This window comes from Thermobia domestica, chromosome 12 (genome assembly GCF_964235325.1).
Source record: "Thermobia domestica chromosome 12, izTheDome1.hap1.1, whole genome shotgun sequence".
NCBI lineage: Eukaryota > Metazoa > Arthropoda > Insecta > Zygentoma > Lepismatidae > Thermobia > Thermobia domestica.
In genome coordinates, this window is record NC_137465.1 from 45,462,680 (window position 1) to 45,482,531 (window position 19,852).

At 34.8% G+C, this 19,852-nt stretch overlaps 1 protein-coding gene across 1 annotated transcript in view; it reads right to left on the reverse strand.

Annotated features, from left to right (window-relative positions):
- Positions 1 to 18,646, reverse strand: part of LOC145665942 (uncharacterized) — a 38,413-nt gene extending 19,767 nt beyond the window's left edge. Inside the window, exon 1 of the mRNA XM_081733047.1 lies at positions 18,175 to 18,646. Within this exon, the coding sequence (XP_081589173.1) occupies positions 18,175 to 18,646 (472 nt within the window). The remainder of the gene's footprint in view (positions 1 to 18,174) is intronic.
- Positions 18,647 to 19,852: the final 1,206 nt, after the last annotated feature.

Here is a 19,852-nt window from a genome sequence, read left to right on the forward strand (position 1 = left end):
TTTATATTTATTACCACTTTATTATATTTATTATTTATTATTATATTTATTATTTTATACTATTTTATAAAAACAAAATGTTTGACTTGAATTAACTGCACATGTAAGTCTACTAAATTCTAACTACTCTACTTGGCCAAAATGAAATATGTGGAAAGTCTGGAGAACATACAGCAGATGGCACAGTGCTAAGATGGACCAGCACGACAGAGCTTAACATAGTGATGGAAATCTGAGAACTGGAACAGCTTATTTCACTGAAAGCATTGATGGTTTGATTCGAAGATATCAGCGTGGACTTGTAACGGAGACATTGGCTATCGAAGGCGATGAACTGGAACAATCAGAGGTAGTAGTTTTCGACGTTTGTAATAAATACCCCCCTCCCAGCTTTCGACGATCTTAAAATGTAGCACCCTTCCGAACATTCGACGATCGCGACAATTACCCCCCTCCCATCGTTATATTTAATTTAGATAATTAATTAGAATTAAACTTATTAACTAGAATTAAGCATATTAACTTATCAGACTTTAAAAACAGTAAACAATGAAAAACAATATAAAAATCAAATTATAAATATAAACTGTATACAAAATTTAAAGTATCTAAAAATAACGCTATATATAATAAACAATATGTAAATTGTAAAATATCAAAAAGTGTGAACAAAATTATTATTAAGAATAAGTACTCAAAAAATATATAATACAGAATTCATTAAAACATCATTTCAAACATAGGTAAATACACACAAAAAATAATCACAAATATATAAAAAAATGAATAAAAATTATGTATAAGATGAAAAAATAAGTATCATAAATAAGTATCAAAATTGGAAACATATATAATAAAAAAAGCTGCTAAAAAGCATGGAGATTTCATTATTATACACACAATTATCAACGAAACAAAATATCATGTTTCATAGGAAAATTGTATATACATATAAAAACACATCCAAATATTTTAAAACACACAAACAGAGTAATACGTACGTACAGAAAGTATAAAATTTAAAATGTGAAAGATGTCTGAAAAAAGATTGTAAAAAAAAGGAACTATTGTAAAACAAAATTTAAAAGAATAATAGTTAAGAATATGATATAAATTTTTTTTAAAAGAACTAAAAATCAAGATTATACAAGTATATAAGAATATTATAATTAAAAATATATAAAATTTAATTATAAAAATGTTATAAAATAGGTAAAAAGAACCAAAATAATGGCAATAAACATAAAAAAATGAAAAAAGATTGAAATGTAAATATATATGTATAAATGTAAAAAAAATATATAAAAATAAAATCAATAACTGAAAGGAAACAGAGAAAGGTATGTATTACACATAAAAATACACAACTTGAGAGAAATAATAAAAAGATTCAAAGTTATATTACTACACTTACTTGCATACAAACACTAAAATAATAAAACTGAAAAGAAAAGCGAGAAAGTTATACATCGGATTCAACTCAAGAAAGTATATGACTTCATAGGCACTAGAATTGTTACATTAAGAGAAAAGTTCTACGTTATACACAAAATGAAAAAAAAAAAAAAAAAAAAAAACACAAAATTGTTATTAATGTTTGTACATACATACAATGTGGTAATTGAAGGGCAAAAAGGGGGGAAATCGCCAGGCACATCTGCACACTTCCCTGGAACCTCGTTCCTTTTGTGTTTTCTACGGGGGGGAGGGGTGACTTGGTAATGACATCAAACCTTCATGTTGAATTACAAAATTTAAATTTATAAACAAATAAGAAATCAGCAGTTTCTTAACTTACTACTAAAGAATCTGTATTGAAATGGAATCTTACTCCGAGAAGACAGAGTACAAACTTTTAGTAAAGTGAGTTATCCGAAACGCTGAAAAGAAATATCTCCTGAACGGTGAACTACTTTGAATAAATATTCATAATAAATACAGTTATGCATTTTGTAACTTAAATTTAACGTGGTGTTTTAGTGATTACACAATATACAAATAAGATAGAAATATAATGCAAATACAATAACAAGAAATGGAAATAGAGAAAAAATACTGTAAATGATTTAACGCAGAAAAATGGACAGTTCAAAAAATTTCTACCAGACAACATTAAAATCAATTTGGAAAAAAGATATTAAAAAGGTGGATATTCATGCCATGTTTTAAGTATTCATAGGCATGAAGTGAACGGAGGACATTATTCATATAATGCCCTTCAATGGGATCGGAAATTTATTGTTTATATAATGTAAACAAAAATGATGTTTACATTATGCATAGTCAAGAACAAAAGAAAATAGCAAAGCTTATATACAGGCTGTATGTAAACTATTATATTTTCTTTTGTTTCACGCTAGAAAGCATAGAACTTAAATCATAGGCGTTAGCCTGAAATCAAGAGGAAGAGAGAGACAAATTGTATTGTACAATTTAGACTATATATATATAACATAATAAATAAATATATAAAACAATGGAATAAAACATAAAAATCACATGACACATAAAAACAATATAAAAAATTAATATCTAAAAGTGACGTTATATAATAAACAATACAAAAATTTTAATATACCTAAAAGAATTTTTAAAAATTTTAAAGATTTTATTACTTCTAGATTATTTCATTGCCAACCTATTTTTATTGACCCCATTTTTATATTCTTAACTTTGTACCAAAGGAAGATCTTTTTCCGTCATATCACAATATCGTGTCGTATCTAACTTCCCTCAATTCCTTTTATAATTCTTCCTACTACCATTAGAAGCAGTAGCAGGTATAAAAGAATCGGTCAAATGAAAGAAGAATTTCTTAAAAACACATCACGGTCAGGATATGGAAAAGCTGAAGAAAATAAGATATCAACGATAACTTATAGGAATTTATGCGGGCATGTGTACCTCATGTTACATAACGAAAAAGCTCTAGCAGAGATAGAGGGAGACGTCAGTTATATCGTTATTCAATAGAGAACTGGCAGCCGTGTTGGAACTCATGAAGGTGCCACGATATTCTACGACGGGAAAGAAAGTAAAGGGACACTTGCAGTTTCTCGCACTAGGATTTGGTATCCTGCTAGTATCCAGCGCTGAATTAGTGTCGACTGCAACACTTCTATGCAACATGTCACTTTTATTCCCGTGTTAGTCGTTGGAGTGTAGCAGACATTTAAACATGGCAGCTCCATTGTCGATGTGCACAAAGGAAGAAATGAGGGCAGTGATTCGCTTTTTGGTTGCGGAAGGTGTTAAACCTGCGGAAATTATTCGTTGAATGCAAGCACAGAATGGTGACAACTGTTAATCGCGAAGAAAGATCTACGAACGGGTAGCGCATTTCAAACAGGGAAGAACTTGTTTATGTGACGAGGAAAGATCATGCAGGTCATCGACGTCAACGACTGGCGATGACAACACAGGCTAAAGTAGTTTCGAAAAGTGTGTACAAGGTGAGTCCCGAAAGAATTGTCAGCGCAGCATAAGGCACAAATATTGGAGATCTCTCGTAAACATAAATCAATCGAATCATTGTCTGTATCGAGGGCACCTACGATCCTTCAGATTAACATTTTAGCATCAGAAACAAACCAAAGTTGCTAGAACATTGGAATACAAGAAAATAGGTTAGGATGTGCTTAGACCATTATCATATTCCGTTCTATTTTCTATAATCTCATTTAAAATTCTACATTACTTAAGTTCACAAGAATTACGAAGGAAATGAAGAACAATTATTATACAATAATGCCAGAAGGTGAAATGTTCACGTTGTGTTTCTTAGAATTAATTTTGACTATTTCGTTTGTTAAGGTATCGGAAATTTTAATGTCTATCGTCAAAGAATTCTTGAAAGATATAAATAGTTCACAACGTGTGTTATGCAATATACGAGTCATTTAACTTCCAATGAACTTGAATGATTTAAAAATACTAGGACTCTAAACTGGATTTCATCAATGATTAATACGAAAAATGTTACTCGGGGAAATCTCATAAGTGTATGCTGTTTATTTTTTATATTTGAAAACAAAATCGAAAGTTTTCTTGTAATGAAAGTCAACACTAATGCTCTAAATAATTCCTTCTAAAATATTAACAGGAGCAAACCTAAAATACGAAAATTTCACTTTTTTTTCTTTTAAAATTATTAAATTTTATTATTCATGAGTACAAGTGTGTATTTTTTCTATAGATAAAAAATTATTAAACCAACTTTATTGTTTCTGAAATAGTTCAAATAAATGACTTTTATCTCTCTCTTCAATTTTCTAACTTCAGAAACGTGAATACGCGTTTTGATTCACGTTACATACAGATCGAACACTATGCCTTGATTTCTGAGATACTAAAATTAAGGAAATTTATGATTTTGATATGAGCTAACAAGCTTGATCGAAAATAAATAATAATCCTTAGATACTGTCTTATTAATTTGGTTGATATTTCAGGTATAATTTCTACCTTTTTCAGCAACCAAGATACTACGGCTGGGCTGTATAAAATGGAATGTATTAAACGAGATGACAATTTAAGAGTACATAATATTGGTGAATTAAAATTTATTAAACAATAACAAGTATAAAAAATTTGAAACTAAACTAAAAATATATTACACAATATCTTTAAGATATAAAAAGGAAAAAGAATGAAAAAGAAAAACAAATGAAATTACAGGCCATATTCTAACAGTAATTATCAACCTGTGAATAAAATACTCTAAAATAAAAATAAATAAATAAATAACTTATCAGAGGAAATAAAATCAAAACAATCTATGTAAATTATATAAATTGGAAATCGAAAATTTTAAGTTACAAGTCACATCCAATCTGTTGGTTAGTGTTCACACTTAAAGGAATAAACCAGGGCGCAAAATTTCAAAATCAGATGCATCGAGAATCCAAAAATGATGGTCGCTAGTATCTCTCACATACACATAATGAGAGGTCCCCTCCACCCCCACCCAACGGCCTTTGGTTTAACAAATAAATAAATTACATCAGGGCATAAAATTTCAAAACCACACATTCAGATTCAGGATAATCAATTTTGAACTGGGCAATTCACATACATGTTAAAAAATATCTTACCTTAAGACTTCACGTTTGTGTAACGCTCTCTCTCTGCACTGAAGTACCAGTTGTCGCTTGCAGTGATAATGGTATCCCACGCAAATATCTATTTTTTAACAATATTTTATATATTTATTTTGCTATTTATTTATTTATTTATCACTGACATCGTGACGTGATTGGTTGATGTATTCTAGGCACTGGGCTGTCCCCGCAGCTGTTCTAGATTCAAACAGTGGGGAAAACTATCTCTCGCGTTGACGTACCAGGAGGCAAACCTTTGATTGAGGATGGGAAAGGAGGGGCAAACTACAACGTTGTGAAGACTTCACTTTGCATGTCCGTTGTGAACACTTCATATTTCCTGTTTTCTCTCACTCAGTGACAATTATTTTCGTGCTTCACTGAAACTGCGCAACCCTGCGAGTTTAGGCAGAAATCATTCCTACTGAATGCTGATCGCCAGCTCTAAATTCCTAGTCGCCAATGGCGATCTGGGGACAGGAAAGTTTGCGCCCTGAACAAAGTTAATACTATTACGGAGAGGAATGTGCGTACGGTTTCCTGGATTCTTTAAAAATTACGATATTTACCATTATTTAACGTAGATATTAAAGCAGTAGAGCCCTTACAGGGCCCATAGACGATCCACGGTTTGTGCAAACATCATGTTTGTGCAAACATCGTGTTTGCGCAAACACTCGGCCATACACGATTCAACTGTTTGCACAAACTTCAGTTCAATTTTGAGTTTAATCGCGTAAGCATGTCCACTGAAGCAGCTTGTTTAGCGATAGTAATTGCTTGTGCTTTGGAAGCGGAAATACCCGCGAAACCAAAAAGAAAGAAGAGGGTGTGGATGAAAGAGTGGTTCAAGAAACGATCTATTTCCTTCATTTTATTCACTAACTTCTCATATGTCGCCTTTTTCAAATTCCTGTTTTTATAATCTTTACTCTTTACCTTCCACAGTTCAGGTAAATTTCGATAAAGGTCAATAAATTCTTGCCAGAATTCTTGATTCCTATTCATTGACGCCATAGCGCAAGAAATAAGCGTCTGTACACTAGGCTTCCTACTCGGAAATAAAGCTCGTGTTTGCACAAACATACCCATACACGGTCGACGTGTTTGCGCAAACATCATGTTCGTGTAAACAATTTTCGAACGAGTTCGATGTGGAAAATGTTTGCACAAACGTTTGCGCAAACAGTTCATACAGCGCCACACACAGTCAAACTGTTTGCACAAACAGCCTTGTTTGCACAAACCGTGGACCGTGTATGGGCCCTGTTACGGAATCACAGGTCTGTGGGAAACATACTTTGTGAATTGACTCCTATGAACAGACTTGAGAAGCAGTTGCAAATTCGAAAAACACCTATATACTTGTACATAAGTTCCGTATGTGCACAGGTTGTTTGTTATAAAGGGAAAAGTCTATTACATTTTGTTTTATGTAGCAGCGGTTACATGTTGGTAGCGTCGTCAAACGTATTTCAAAGGACAGTAGCTTCCAAGTAGTACAACCAAGGATGATCTATGCTACTACTTTTGTGGATAATCATCATTTCGAGCGTTTGCAAGTATAATAATACTAATAGGCTTGAACTTGGTACGAGGGGCCTCGGAATAAGTTGCTACCGTCGGCGGCGTTGTCTGCTACAGTCTATCTCGAAATTGATTCTAATTGGTTCATTAAATTCTAAAACTTCATGACACACGCTATGAGATTGCGCGACAGACCGGTTGGAAACCACTGCACTATACAATGAATTGGATAATGCTAAGATTACCTATTGTATTACTGTCCATCTTATCCACTGGATACGTATGCACATAATGTGTATACATATACATAATAAACAGATAGAACACTTTTACTCGCTCCTAGGATCATTGTAAAACCGAAGTTGTACATTAGTAGCACATCAATCATTTAATATTTCATTGGAGAAGTACACCCTGTCCACTACGCACCAAACACACGAGAAAGTCAATTAAGTACAGGAATGCATAGTCGCTATACAATCAAATACGGTCGCTTGGGACCTATTACAAAATCTACATCGTTCCGGCTTTTCTTGGTGAAGTTTTAAAATGATTATCCTTCATCCGCTATTTAACTGAAACGCCACTCGCAATTTCTGATGTTACCTAATTCTACTATCACCCTACATTTATAAAAACTGGAATACGTGACACCAACAATACTGATATATGTACACTACACGGAAAGGGGCCGCGATGGCTCAATGGTAGAGCGTTTACCTCTGGTGCACGTCCTTGGTTCGATCCCAGCTCAAGTGAGTTTTGTGGTGGACAAATACCGTGTGCGTGGGGTTTCTCGGGGTTCTCCCGTTTCCTCTCACTTTCTTCATACCAGCATTTCATTCATTTCTCATCATCACCGTCTCCTTCAGCCTGTGGGACGTGAAACTTACGGATTTCATTTTCATTTTTCACTTGTTGGGGAAGCAATAAAGTATACCCTTTGCTTTTGAAATAAGCTCTCAAATCTGCAATTGAGGAGGGCAAGAAGAAATAGTAGTGACATTGTTTTACGTCACACACTTTAATACTCACAAATCGCAAGGCCTACATTTTCCGTCAGTACTGCTTTTGTATTATTACGAAATCAAGCATGAATATTGATTTATTTGGCGTAATTATGAAAAGGAGGAAAACGATTGAAGAGTAAACTAACACCATCGACTATACAACCTTTCCTTAAATTTAACATTACGTTCTCTCTGCAAGGATCCTTCCGTCTGGAAATCACTGGAAACTTCCCAGTGTTTCGGAGACAGTTTTCACCTTGTCCACCGAGAACAAAAAATCAAAAACATAAACAAGAGACATAATTATTTTATAACTAATCATTAAGATCACTAACATTTTATTTGATCTATAGGATTACTTTATGGAAACAAACATAAAACTAATTGAACTATAAACATACTGGCTACTTAGTAGTTGTCTATCTAATAGCAAAGGAACTACAGACATCTACAACTTCAATAATCCTAATTTATACACCTAATGTATATATAAGTTCAAGCTTGTAATATACACCTATGAGTTTGGGTTTCCGGCAATGACGGTGCCAGTTTTAATTTCTTAGGGCGGCAAACGGCGGGCAGAGAAAAGTTTTGGAGGGCAGCTATTTTTTTGTATACCGAAAAGGGTAGTTTCATATTACGTAATCTATATTACAATACAACATATCCGGGGAGCAGTTGGGGCGGATGTAATTAGAAGGGAAGCGCCCGACTCAATTGCCTTCTTCTGCATCACCACTAGTTCTGGACTTTTCGAAAGAAAAATCGGATATTTGCATTCTTCTAACATAATCAACAATTTAAAATATTTAATTCTTGGAATTCAACATGATCGTTTTTATTCTATCTACAATTTAACAAATCGTAAGATTCTTCATTAAAAAAAAAAAAAAAAAAAAAAAAACGAACGCGGTTAAAAGGAAGTTACCGTGGCCCCGTATTTTTCAACATTTTTGTGTTTAAAATGTAGATTTAGATCAAGTTGTGTCCAATGGCACCACTTTTGATTTCTGAAACCGACCGCTTCAACGTCAAACTAAGAGTCAAAAATAAAAAGTGGGACCATTTGGGCAATGCGAACCAGTGATTGATTGGGACGAAATGGGTGTCACTTGATTCGATTTACACATATATGAATAATTGATATGCTAATTTCCGGAAAATTCAATTTTGATCCGGAAAATTAACGAAAATCCAAGGTCCAAAAGTCCAGATTTTCGTTAATTTTTGGGGTCAAAATAACATTTTCGGGAAAATGGAATATCAGTTATCCATGTACATGTAAATACTAATCGAATGACACCCATTTCGTCCCAATTGGTCACTGGTTCTCATTGCCCAAATGGTCCCACTTTTTATTTTTGACCCCTAATTTGACCTTGAAGCGGTCGGTTCCAGAAATCAAAAGTGGTGCCATTGGACATACCTAATCGAAATCTACATTTTAAACCCAAAAATGTTGAAAAATACGAGGCCACGATAATTTCCTTTTAACCGAACTTGGTGTAGGCCCTATGCTAACCGCTTCGCTACGACAGAGCTCACTGTTTTGTACGAATGCAAGAGTACTAAGCAATTGAGTCTTTTCTATACCTCAAAAACTTTAGATCTCAACAGTTATGGCTATAATTACAATGGTCAGCATTTTTTAATTACCCTCTATTCATCTTCTATTGTGTCTTGTAGCCGGCGTCCCTAACTGCATAAGTAACTATCTTGCTTTTCTCAATTTATTCTTAATTTTTTATAAAATAACCTAATTTTTTATTTTTTTACCTTCCATATTGTTTTCCTACGCGTGTTTTGCAATCCTAACGTTGAAGAAATCTTGATTTAACCTATTCTATGAAGTTTTCACCTATTTGATGTAAATTGCCACCGAAACGAAAAATGAAAGAACCACCGCATCACACTAAAAACCATAAATTAGGCCTAAATCTACAAATTAACATGTAAAGAACACTAAGAAAATACGCAATGCATTTTCTGCTGAGTTATAGTTGTAAGCCTACAGCTAAGTTTTAATCTACAAAACTACTGAATCGACTATTAGCTGATTAAATAAAGCTTTACTAGCAGAAAAGTCGGACTTGAGATGTTACACTAATGTACAAGATGTTCATCATCTATATATTAGGCCTAAACTACCATGTAAGCCTAAGTTCAATACATATAATCTATACCATTTTTTACTACTCAGTTAGCTAAACGTGACTTTTTTCAATTAACTAAACCTTTTTTCTTACCTTAATCTGAAGTCAAATTCACTTTTTTAAAAAAAAAAACAAAAAATATAATATACTTCACTCACTGTCTTCACTCCGCTTCCACATCGTTTCACGCCGTCTTGCAATCGCGAATGTTGGTTTCTATGGTGTTGTAAATAAAAGAAAAACGATATCCGATATGTCCATTCTTGAATAATAACCGAAAGCTATCGAACAACAATGAAGCGCATTTTTTTAAAATAAAAAGAGTTAAAACCAATTGTAAACTAGCAAAGTATATAAATTAAGACTTTATTTCTTTTGCTGGAGGTTGCTTATGTAGAAAGAACATGATTACAGTTTCTATTCATATATGTAAAAAATCTTATTAAAGGGACATTCATGTACCGGGTGTATCAAAAGTCCAGAACCATTGACCAACTGCGTTATGAGTAAAGATAGGAAAAAATGGAAGGAAAGTTGTTGGAAATAGATGGTTTACAATGTAAAATGGTGGAATTTTTCTAATTGTACATGTCGTTTCGGCGTAACGTGAAGTTTTGAATTGGGTAGGCTGAAATACTTTTCGGATAGTGCTTATTCACACAATATAGGTATCATTTTACAGTTGACTATACAATGCAAGAAAAAACATAACACTGCTTCTGTTTCACTTGGAGTATTATTCCTTTAAATAAACAAGCTTATTTTGTATTAATTGTTCATCATTCAAACACAAACTCAAGTTATCCATTTCACTCATAATAACAAATACCAAAACGCTAATACGAAACATTACAATTACAGAGTCGTGCACAGTACATTATACTATTACGAGCACAAATGTACGTCCTACACACGTGAAGAATAGTTTAATGCAGGGTTTCTCAACCTGGAAGTCGCGACTCCTAAGAAGGTCGCGAGAGGGTTTAATGGAGGTCGCAAAGATAAGCGGAAGAGAAATATAATCAGAATGTTGTTCTAATAGGTATATTTTTATTTTTACACAAACTGTTACGAACAACAAAAAATAGCTCTACTAAACATTTTCAACAGTGCAGTGGTGTTTTAAAACCAGTTTAAATGAAAGAGGTACGATATGAAACTAATGAGAACTGCACATTAAAATACCAGAAAAATATAAATGCAACCAAAACCTGTATATTGAAATATAATTAAAGTTGGAAGCTAATGAGATACCTGAGCCTGGTTTCATTGCGTTAGTGTGGCAATGTCCGGTTCAATTCTCTTGACACACATTATCAAGTCATTTAAAATACTCAATAACTTTTTTAACAACTTTAAGTCTTTTGAACCAAAATTAGAAAGCATTTTATTTTTTATTATACGACCCAAAATTAAGGGAGTCATGAAGTTCAAAATTTTCAAAAGGTCTCCATTTTCAAACAGTATGACGGATCGGATTCGATATTTGTAATATGTAGAGACCGGATGTTTAGGCATTAAAAACCTAGAAAATAGGCAGGCAAATAGGCACTTAAAATTTAAAAAATAGGCACTAAAGTGTAACTCGAAATAACGAAGATAAATACTCAATACAATTTAAAAATAAATTCAACTCATAGATATTGTTCAAAGAATATAGAAACACCTGTTTTGTTGACATGTATTCCATGTGTATTTTGTAAATACATTCTATACAGCGCTTTATCACTACATATAACAGTCCAAATTCTATACATTTTAATCAGTACACACAGCAGTCCAAAGTTTTATAGCACTTTATTAGTACACATAGCAGTCCAAAGTTTTATTGCATCTTATTACTACAAACAGCACTTATTTCTCGAAGAGGCAGAATCCTTTCTTGAGATACTAGATTATATATTTTTACCAATAAAGCCTTATTTCGAAGAAAATGCATAAAATAGGCAACATTAGGCACTGTAGCAATTATTTAGGCAGGAAGGGGCCAAATAGGCAAAATAGGCAAAATAAAATTGGCTTAAATTGAAACTATAACAACCTATAAAAACTTTAAAACGTTATTTTTGACCATATCTTTAATATTAAAGAATAGGCATTTTGCCTAACATCCGGTCTCGAGTAATATGAATGATCTGGCCAAATTTAGTTTTAATCCATTTGCTTTTAGGATAGTTAACGTGTCTACTATATACAAGAAATGGATTCTACTATTATAGAAAGAAATGGATATCGTTAGATCTGCGCAAGAGATATATTAAAAATCCAACACAAGCTTATTACAAACCAGAAACTATAAGGCGAGAAGATGTGATAAAATGTAGATCGTGATAGGAATTAGGTTGAGAACCACTAGTTTAATGAATACAAATCGGAATTTTGAATGTTACAGAAATTTCCCTTTAGAAGAGGAGTTGCCAAGCACAATGAAACACTTCTTCTCTTATTTCTAATGAAAAGTTTAAATAGCGAATCCAAAGAAACGGAAATTATAATATAAAAATAGCCAATCTGCTCTCTTTAGATAATGAAACTATGTATTTCCGTATTGTTCCCTCGGGCCTTCACCATAACAACAAAACAACATTATTCGGAAACTGGTAACCTGTTAGCCTCCCCATGAAAGAAAAATTAATCGGAATTGCACCAGATCGTTTGGTCGTTGTTTGATCGCCAAGCGTAGTGATGTATGCTAATACTCATAATTTTGTAGTGGGTTTAACAGGTTAACCTGTAAGCCCCCCTCCTCATGGAAGCAAAATCGGGCCTAATCGTCTGATCTCCAATCATAGTCATATAATAGGCAATCAGAGCCCTGCACGGGCCGGGCGCGCCCGTTTGTCCCGGCGGATTACCCGACCCGGAACTGCCCGTTTCAAGTAATATCAAACTGGACCGGGCCCGAACTGGGCAAGGCACATTCCGGGCCGGACACAAATGCTATAGGGCCGAATCGGACACACGTATATCCGGGCCGTCCCGACTCGGTCCGGAAACTGTGAAGGATGGATCGGAAACTAATGTTGTCAGTCTATGTGTTTGGGAAACTAACTCTTTATTTATTCAAGACTCTAAAGTACTGTACTACTACTACTACTATTACTACATCTACTACTACGACGACTACTGCTAATAGGCCTACTACTACAACTGCTACGACTTCGCGTCAGAGTTGACATGTCTGGTGGTACCGAATTTACCTTCTAAGTACAGAAAAAAAAAGAGAAATACTAGTTACTATGGCCGGTCTGCATAGAATGTGAACCGATGCTTGATCTACGAGGGACAACAGTGGCTCAGTAGAAAAAACACTCACATCTGGTGCTAGAGGTCGTCGGATCAATCCCTGCTCGTGCTATGTGAGCTTTGTGGTGGACAAACTACGTATGCGTAGGAGTTTCCGGGGTGGTCCCGCTTCCTCCCACTGTTTTCATTCCACCAAATCATCCCATCGTCATCCATACGGGCTCAGCCGTAGTTACCTAAAGAACGTATGATAAAGTCAAGTACTTGACCTACTAAGTAGAATTTGGTACGCTACCATTAGAAGGGGACGCGGTAGCTCAGTGGTAGAGCGTTCACCTCACTGGCATTTCCGGAACAAAATTTTGAATTTTTATAAAGATCCATCATCTAATGCTTCGCCCCCTGTGCCCCCTAAAATGGTGCGTTACCAAAATAACATTCCAGATTTGAAAAACACATACTCATTTGCTACAATGACGCAAATTTCACGTTAATTTGTAAGGACGAGTGTTCGCCCTTACTGTGTTTTATTTTTTGAATAAAGGATTAGTATAAAAGTGTAAATAATTTTGTTACTGATAAAGGTAAGTCTGGCCAGACATATATTTAATTACACATATATGTATTATGTGTTATATATTTATAATTTCATCTTGGTTATTGCCTATTTATTTGTATGTATATCTGCTTAAACTGTGTATTTCTTGCTTGGATTTCTTTCAGCTTTATTTAACGAACTCAACATTCAAGTTTTTCTATATAGTTTTTTTCTTATAGTGATCGATGGAATTTTTCAGAGGCTTGTGACGGTTGCTCGCATTCAAAAGACGTTTTTGCGGATTTTTAAGCGAAAATAAAATTAAGTAAACTAAAAAACAGAAGCCTCTCGGAGCATAGGGGGCTGGATGACTATGGTTGTTAGAGCCGTTCTACGTTGAAGGTCCTGCCTCGCCTTTTTAAAAAAACTTTCCTATCTTGTAGGGAACGGTCTGAATGATGACCGATGACAGAGAATAAATGATTTCTCTGGAGCCTGAGTGATGGCGTTAGAATTTCTGATTTTATAAGGAAATAAGTAGGGACTGGCCTAAGTGATGGCGAGCAAGGAATGAGTGATTTCCTTCGGTCTGAGTGATGACCAAGTTCTGATAACATTTAGCTAGCCAGGTGATAAGTTTGAATGATAACTTATTGGAATAAGTGATTCCCATTATCTTCTACTTAGGAGAAGTAGGTTATAAACATTTTTAACCCAAGAGGCAGAAAACACTTTAAGTTTTTTTTATTTTTTTTTTCTAGGCCAGAGAAGCCTGAGTGATGGTCTTCTCTTTAGAGAAAGAGAATCAGTCTTTGGCCTAAGTGATGTCCATTGACAACAAGGTCTCTTAAGAGGCCCACACACGGTCCACGGTTTGCGCAAACATCATGTTTGTGCAAACATCGTGTTTGCGCAAACACTCGGCCATACACGATACAACTGTTTGCACAAACTTCAGTTCAATTTTGAGTTTAATCGCGTAAGCATGTCCACTGAAGCAGCTTGTTTAACGTTAATGTGTAGTAGGCTATATAAATAACACCTACCCTCAGTGGCGGAACTTCAAAATCAGCCCTCCCCCCACACACACAGATACAGAAAAATCTTGCCAGGACTTATTAGGACCTATAAAACAATTTAAGCATTTCATGTTTCTTTCCAGCACAGACATTCAAAGTCAGGCAATGAATGACACCATGTAAACACGAGTAACTACATGTAATAATCAGAATATTACCGCTACTTTCAATTAGGACTATTTACTAATTGTTTAAAACTGAATATAATATATGTGAATGGAGTTTTCATGATTGTTACACTGTTATAATTCAACGAGGATATGTATGTGTACACGGCTGATTGACAGTGACAGTTCTGGAAAAATATTATGTTGCTTATTTTCCTAATGATCTTTTGATTACGAGTTACATACGCATATACTGTTGTGAAATCTAATTTGTATTCAAATAAATTTTGTAATATATTAAATTTACCTCAGACTTGTAGCCAAACGGACTGTAACTGTTCCGAAAGTAGTTCTAAACTTACTCAGAAAAATAAAGATATCTTTTTCCCCAACTTTGATCACATCAGGAATGACAAAATCAGGTGTTATACCCGCTCAAAACCAATAATCTTAGGGTAAAATAGTGCGTATAGTTTTCAACGGGAATAACAAAAAATATTTTTCTTGATTGCGATTGATGTCTGACTAAAATAAAACACATATAATCAGGGCCTCCTTACGTCTTGGGCCTCCCTGCCGTTGCAGAGGCAGTAGCTCCGCCACTGCCTACCCTACAGTTTTTTTTTTTTTTTTCTGTTCGTAAGATTGCTCTAATTTAGACTTTAGTCTGGCAATGTCAGCTTATGACCTTTGTCTGATCAAGTTTTTCACCCTGGCAGATGTTATTGGGTTCTAGAGTAGACGAAATTTGTCGCTTGGTGTTGGTGAGCTCATTGCTTGATGAAATGACAAAGCGACTGTTTGTAACAAGCTGCTTGCAAAATGGGTCTGCAGTCATTCAGTCAAGGATTTTTTTTAAATCTTATCAACTAGAACACAAAACCTTTTGTACGAATGCAACAAAACTCCGCGTGCTGCTATGCTCAGTGGAGTTATGATCGGTGGCGTTGGGCGCTTGAAAATGCCTGTTACGTGATGTAATGCAGATTATCAATCATGTCATTGCTGGAACTCCCACGCTTCGGTGTTGATCCCACCCCCTTCGGCCCCACCGACGGCCGCGAAGGCGCGAACTCCAGAAACTATTGAAGTTAGCAGCACAACGACTGTTGTTACCAACATGCACGTTTGAAATGGTGCGGTGTGAAGAATGAAGACTATGTCCATTTTTTTTGGAGGGGGGTTGAGAAAAAGGTCACAAATGAAAATATCTATCATGACATATGCACAAATTTACCACTACTTATATTAAATGAAAACATGTGTGGTCAAAAATATAAAACTATACTTACTAGTGTTTCTTCCACATCAATTATTTTATCCAAGGTCGAAATACCGGATAATTGCATTTCCTGGTCCCTCAGAAAGTCCATATGGGAAAAATACCACAACGAGGGTACATACACGTCATCTGTTCCACTTCCAGATCTTGTACTTGCATTTATCTTCTTTAGTTCTCTTCGGTATACAGAACGAAGTGAATTGATTTTATTCCTCACTGACTCTCTGTCCGCCGTTTGATCTATTTCCTTCATTTTATTCACTAACTTCTCATATGCCGCATTTTTCAAATTCCTGTTTTTATAATCTTCACTCTTTACCTTCCACAGTTCAGGTAAATTTCGATAAAGGTCAATAAATTCTCGCCAGAATTCTTGATTCCTATTCTTTGACTCCATAGCACAAGAAATAAGTGACTGTACAGGCTTCCTACTCGGAAATAAAGCTCTTGTTTGCACAAACATGCCCATACACGGTCCACGTGTTTGCGCAAACATCATGTTCGTGTAAACAATTTTCGAACGAGTTCGATGTGGAAAATGTTTGCACAAACGTTTGCGCAAACAGTTCATACAACGCCACACACAGTCAAACATGGTGTGTGGGTCTTGTTACATTTATAGACGGAAAGTTGAAGTCAGGCTTTCCTGATAGCGGTAGGCGTCAGACAAAACTGTGAGGGAGTGACGGATCGGTGGAGTATGACTAAGAAAATTTATAGGAGTCTGTTGGTGTGAGTGATGTATTATCTGACTTAAGGAATAGGGCTCTGAAGTGAAAGAGTTCCGGAATTCTTTTTTTTTATTTTTACCTTAAGGAATTTCATCGAATCACTTCATTTTATTTATTTCCTGAATAAATATTTATTTACCCTGATAAGACTAATTTTCATTTGAGGATAAGACAACCCATAATATTTGGTGGTTTATTGTGATTGGATACCCTTAGAGAGCCGAAAAAATCTGGAAGGAGTGAACCACAACAAATTAACAAAAAAAAAAGTTCTTCTCGTATGTCCCTACTAAGGATATTTATTGTGATTTTTTTTTTATTTTTGAAAGGGGGCTATAGCCCCGTTATCATTCACTCTTACATGTAAGGAGAATTGGAACATTACTTCTATGACATTCGTGATTAATCTGACGCTTACTGGCATTCCGAAAATAAATTTTGGAATTTTTCTAACACATCACTCACCACCTTTTTACACCCCTTGCCAAGGGCGCCGATTCTGGGGGTCCCAGGGGGCCCCCAAAGCTCGTGTGGGCCCCCATATATTTTTATGAATATATATTTTATATGTATTTTTTATTGTTATAAATATTTTTTATGAATGAGCTCCCCAAAGTTACAGAGAAATCGGCGCCCTTGCCCCCCGAAAGGGGAACCTTCCCAAAATAATGTTTAAGGCGGTTTTACTAGCTTTGTGAATGGGTGTTTTTGCATTTTGTAACAAATACAACTCATTTCCCCCAAAATCTTTACGAATAATTATTGGAGAAAACTGCTTCCAAAATTTAACATTGAATCTCCCATAAGGAAAATGAACTTTTGTGTTTACACCCCCAAGAGTGGGGCTAAACAGCAATTTTCTCTTATTTCCTTTAGAAAATTGAAAAATTCAGATATTTCTCAATAAAAGTGCCAAATTGTACATTAAAAGTGAGAAAAGTTCATCTTTTCCCAGTGCTGTAGAAAATTACAGGAATTATGGAACAATCTCCATATATATATATACATATACAGCGTGATTTAAAATGATGTGAACGATTGCAACTCCCTATAACTTTTTTATTAATCATCCAAATAGCTTCAAATCTTATAGTTAAATGCTAAATCTCTCCAAGTTTTTGTGATAAAAAAATGAAAATAGTACATCACAGATGTTCTATGTGGGCCCCCTTTGTTACCTTGCATACATCTGTTCGGTATTTCAATTCCGCCCAGACCCGTTTCAACATGTTTGCATCAACAGTTTGCACTGCAGCAGTGATGCGCTCTTTCAGTTCATTCACATCTTGGGGTAGAGGGGGTTTGTAGACAATGTCTCTTAGAGGTCCCCATAGAAAAAAATCTCAGGGGGTTAAGTCCGGTGATCTTGGAGGGCAACGTAGAAACTGATAATCATTTTTACCTGACCGCCCAATCCAGCGGTGTGGCAGTCTGTTGTTGAAATTTCTGACATTGTGATGAAAGTGACATGGAGCTCCATCCAATTGATAGATGAAGTTTGCACTGCCATGTTCCAGCTGTGGCATAAGCCACGTAGTAAGCATTTGTAGAAATGTTTGTCCAGTCACAGTTCCTTCGTCAAAGAAGTACGGACCATAAACTTTTGAAGATGAAATTGCACAAAACACATTCGTGTTCGGTGAATTACGCACAATTTCACAGATTTGATGAGGCTTCTCAGTTCCCCAAATGCGAACATTTTGTTTGTTCACTCTTCCTGTCATATGGAACGTAGCCTCATCACTGAAACAAAGTTTGACCAAAAAATCATCATCAACACTGCACAACTCTTGAAATGACTCACAAGAAGTCTTGCGACACGTGTGATCATTAGGTGTTAAGTGTTGTAACAAGTGCACTCGATACAGATACATCTTTGAATGTTTACGCACTACACGCCAAACAGTTGTTTGAGGCATTTGAAGCTCTTTGCTAACTCTCCTTATTGACTTTTGTGGGCTGCGTTGAAAACTGGTTCGAACCCTTTCGACATCTGCCTCAGAAATAACGGCTACCGGGCGATTTTTCTTTACAAATGCATCCCGTTCTGTTGAATTTGTTATACCACTTACGTATGGAGTTCTTTGATGGTGGATCTTTATGAAATTTTGTGCGGAACTCGCGTTGAACACTAACAACAGATAGACAAACATGAAACTGTAAAACGCAAAATGCTCTCTCTACACCACAGGCAGCCATCTTGGAGCTAATCACTCTGCCATCTAGCGGATAAATTTTAAACTACTAAGCTCGTTCCAAACAAAACTTGAGAATAATATGGAAAGTATTTCCATAGAGATTTCATTGTTGATAGAGTATTATCACTTATAGAACGTTTCCTTATCGTTCACATCATTTTGAATCACGCTATATATATATATATATATATATATATATAGTGTATATAGATAGATAGATAGATAGACAGATAGATAGATAGATAGATAGATAGATAGATAGATAGATAGATAGATAGATAGATAGATAGATAGATAGATAGATAGATAGATAGATAGATAGATAGATAGATAGATAGATATCTTTAATAATGGTGAATTCATCTATGGTTACAGAGTCTATAGTCGAGATCTCAAGCTAAGCTGGTTCCACCTTGAGAAAAGGGGCCTGCATTAATCAAAATCTATTGCGAAACCACCCGGAAAATAATTGAAATAGACCTATGCCATAAAATAATTTATGGAAAACACCCATTTCGCATGTTTTTCGAGAAAAAATTACAATTTTTTAATCATTATAAATTTTTAACAATTATCAATTTAAAATTAACTCCTAAATTTAATTGACTAAATTAAAAATTAACAAAACTTTTAACCGACTAATTTAATCGTTAATTCTATAATGGGTTAATTACAAGTCTGGTATGTTGAAAGCTTTTTTGTTTTTCTTCCAATGCCTTCTTCGCTTGAGCAATTCTGGATTTTGAAATTTGTTTGGATATACTATTGCTTGTTATTTTGCTCCTTACAATAAATAATAAAATTATTGCACGTCTATTCAATCAAGTCATGTATTTTGATCTTCCTTTTTCTTCTTGCTTGCTTTCTTACATATCTCAGCTT